Source organism: Mus pahari, chromosome 9 (assembly GCF_900095145.1).
Source record: "Mus pahari chromosome 9, PAHARI_EIJ_v1.1, whole genome shotgun sequence".
NCBI classification, from domain to species: Eukaryota; Metazoa; Chordata; class Mammalia; order Rodentia; family Muridae; genus Mus; species Mus pahari.
The window spans coordinates 82,227,329-82,230,879 of record NC_034598.1 but is presented as its reverse complement, the minus strand read 5'-3'; the positions used below and the strand labels follow the sequence as shown (position 1 = coordinate 82,230,879).

The window sequence follows — 3,551 nt, the reverse complement described above, 5'->3', positions numbered from 1 at the left end:
ATGAAATTGTATTTACTAATATTTATAAGAAGAATCAAGTGTCCAACTAGTAAAGGCTTAATAGTAGAGGATGAAAGAAGACCATACTCTTTGGAAGGTCCGGAGTTCAAATCCCAGCAACCACATGGTGGTTCATAACCATCCGTAACAAGATCTAACTCCCTCTTCTGGAGTGTCTGAAGACAGCTACAGTGTACTTACATATAATAAATAAATAAACCTGTTTAAAAAAAAAAACAAAAAAAACCAAAAAAACAAACAAACAAAAAAAAGAAGACCATAGTGCATTGTGGGAAGTTAACAAGAGGTTGAGCTGAATAGTCCTACTTGCTTGCCATGTTGTATGTTGTGTGTGAAAGTGTTGCTAATGTGCTGACCTTTCTTGGCCCTTGGAGGTCCAGCTTTATGTCACGCTAAGCTTCCCGTACTGAGAAGTGGAAACCTGTTCCCTAACATAGCAGAGACATTCATAAATTGCCATTCTCCACCACAGGACATGGAGTAGCTATTGCCATTCATGTGGCTTCTTTACTGGAGCTAAATTTCATGGGAGGGTGTCGTCATCTGGGAGAGCCATTCACCCTAAGCTTGATGTTTTTTTTTTTTTCCCCTTCCATTGTGATATGATTTCCTGTTAGTCTTCTCGTCTTTCATGGCCTTCTCTATCCTACGTGTGTATCTTATGATCCAAATTGTCACTCACCCTGCTGCTTGAATCTTCTCACTGTCTTCTAAGTGTCAGGAATTTGTTTCTCCTCTCCTGATCCCCCCTTAATGGTTTTCTATCACTTACCTACCGATGCAGTCTTCACTGTAGTTCATTTCTTAGAGTGAATCCCCCTTTGCATCGAAACTTGACACATTCTGGATAGGTAACAGTCGAGTCCTTCGCAAATTCACCCAAAGCATTCTCATGCTCCTCTCTGTCCCTCTTGAGTCTTATGGTAAAGTTTCAGAGGTCCAATGTTTTTCTTCTTTTTAACTTCCTTGCTAAAATCTCATTTCTATTATATAATAGCATAAGAAAACTTGAGTTCAAGTGTCCCAGAACATTGGAGCCTTGTGGTGGATGTGTACTAATTATAAACTGACTACAGACACAAGGTTGCACATTAGTTTCGATTATTTTATTTTTACAAGTATCCATTCATGCATCAGAGCCTGGGAAGGATTAGCATATGGCACTGTTAGATGCTAGGTGAACAGGCAAAAAGCCTGCTCCCTTTCCAGTTGACCAGTCAAATGTCACTCCATGGTCTCTTACTTAATCAGGCTTGAGCTACACACCTCATTTTGCTACTTCACTCACTTTAGTACATACCAGCAGTGTTATGAAATAGATACTCATATCCCCATTCTATAGATGAAGAAGCAAAGCCTAAGAATTGAAGCTAATTCTTTAAAGATACGGAGCAAGCAGGTGGTGAAGTTCTAACATAGATCCAGGTCTACAGAATTTCAAAGCTAGTGCAATAATTCTTTGCTTTGAAGCATGTACCATATAAGGCCAAAATGTTCTTCCCAAGCCAAATAATGAAACTTCTTCAGTTCAACATAACAGGAATTATTAGTATTTATGAGATTAAAAATTTTAGAAATTTATTTCTAACAAAAAGATGAGTAACAATGAAATGCCCCTAAACAGTTATCCTGTAAAGGATGTTCACTGAATAATTGACACCACCCAGTTGAAAAGGCTTCCTACTGACACGATACAACCATTTGCAAGATCAAAAAGTCTCTCGAGGCTGAATATAGCAGGCAGGGAGACGTCAAATGGAACCTGAGGAAAAGAACAAAAGTCTATGTGAGATGTGCTGTTTCAGACTACTGACTGAAGTACACCTCATGCAGTAGTGTTATAGCAAGGGCAGTGAACATACATGTTTATGATATTGGCTTTCCACATGGTGATATATCACATCTGCCACTTTATACTTTATATTCTACTGAAAATTATACATCCACTCACAAAATATTACATACTCTTAAAGACAAATAAAAGCAAGTGACATATATATATATATATATATATATATATATATATATATCCATAGATTAGAGATAGAGAGATAAAAAGATAGAGATAGAGAATAGAGATAATTTCTTGCATATGACTTCTGACTTTGTTCTTCATACTAGATTGATTGGCTCATTGAAAATCTCTCATTTTTCCTTTGATCCGAAGTCCTGCCACAGGCACCAAGACAGTGTAAGGACACAAAGGATGAGATCACTCTGTCTTAAAGAGACTCCAAGTTTCTGTGACCAAGAGCTGGTATGGCCAAAGTCACTCTAAACAGACTAAAAGGTAGGTGCACAGACTTCCACTATGGTCACAGCACTGATGATAAGAGAAAGAGCAAAAATGATTGACAGGAGAGGAAGGTATCCTCGACCCCGTTGCTGGTTCGTCTACAGTAAATGCTGTCAGGTAGCAACCGCCTGGTAAGATGTTAGAGGACAAGTTTCTTTGACTATTTGCTAAATGAGTCATTCATCAAGCAAGCATAATGAACCTAAAGGTGGGAGGTGACTTTTGCTTTTTCTTTCATCTTGATTTCTAGAACTTTGAATAATGAAGAGGCATCTATTATATTACTTTGCTTTCTATTATTGTGATACATGCCATAATTAAAATCACCTATGGGAGAAGGAATTTCTTTGGCTTTCACATCCCTGTCATAGTTCCTTATTGAAGGAAGCCAAGACAGGAATTCAAGCAAGGCAGGAGCCCAGGGCCAGGAACTGAAACAGAACCGTGGAGGAACTCTGCTTACTGGCTTACTGAGATTGCTTTCTTATATAACCCAGGATTACTGCCCAGGGATGGCACTGCCCACAGTGAGCTCAGCCTCCCCATATTAACCACCAGTCAAGAAAATGCCCCCACACAGTTGCCTACAGCTCAGTGTGACGGGGTCATTTTCTCAGTTGAGGTTTCCTCTTCTCAGATGACTCTATTTTGGTTCAAGTTACAAGAAACTAACACACACACACACACACACACACACACACACACACACACACACAGCTTCCTTAATCATTATGTAATCAATATTCTAGCTTGGGAAATTGTTTCTATATGGATGTGGTAGTTTGAATAGGCCTATGTATTTGACTCAATCATTAGGGAGTAGCAATACTTGACAAGGGTTAGAAGGTGTGGCCTTGTGGAGAAGTGTGGCCTTGTTGGAGGAAGTGTACCACTTGGGGCGGGCTTTGAGGGCTCAAAATACCAAGCCAGGCCAAGTGTCATTCTCTTCTTGCTTCCTTCAGATTAGGATATAGGAAACTCAGCTACTTCTCCAGCCTCATGTCTGCATGAGGACCACCATGCTTCCCTCCAGGATGATAATGGACTAAATCTCTGAAACTATAAGTAAGTCTCACTTAATTGGTTTATTTTTATAAGAGTTGCATGATCTTCATAGCAATAGAACACTGACTAAGACGATTAATTTTGCTTTTTAAAAAAAAAGTAGGGGGACTGGAGAGGAGGGACCCGCATCTGGACCCGATCGCCCTGCGCCTCTCCTGCCCAGGAGGGG

At 39.7% G+C, this 3,551-nt stretch overlaps 1 protein-coding gene across 1 annotated transcript in view; it reads right to left on the bottom strand.

The window, feature by feature from the left end:
* Positions 1-1,663: 1,663 nt before the first annotated feature.
* Cfap54 (cilia and flagella associated protein 54) overlaps positions 1,664-3,551 on the bottom strand; it is a 287,635-nt gene continuing 285,747 nt past the window's right edge. Inside the window, exon 68 of the mRNA XM_021205638.1 lies at positions 1,664-1,783. Within this exon, the coding sequence (XP_021061297.1) occupies positions 1,664-1,783 (120 nt within the window). The remainder of the gene's footprint in view (positions 1,784-3,551) is intronic.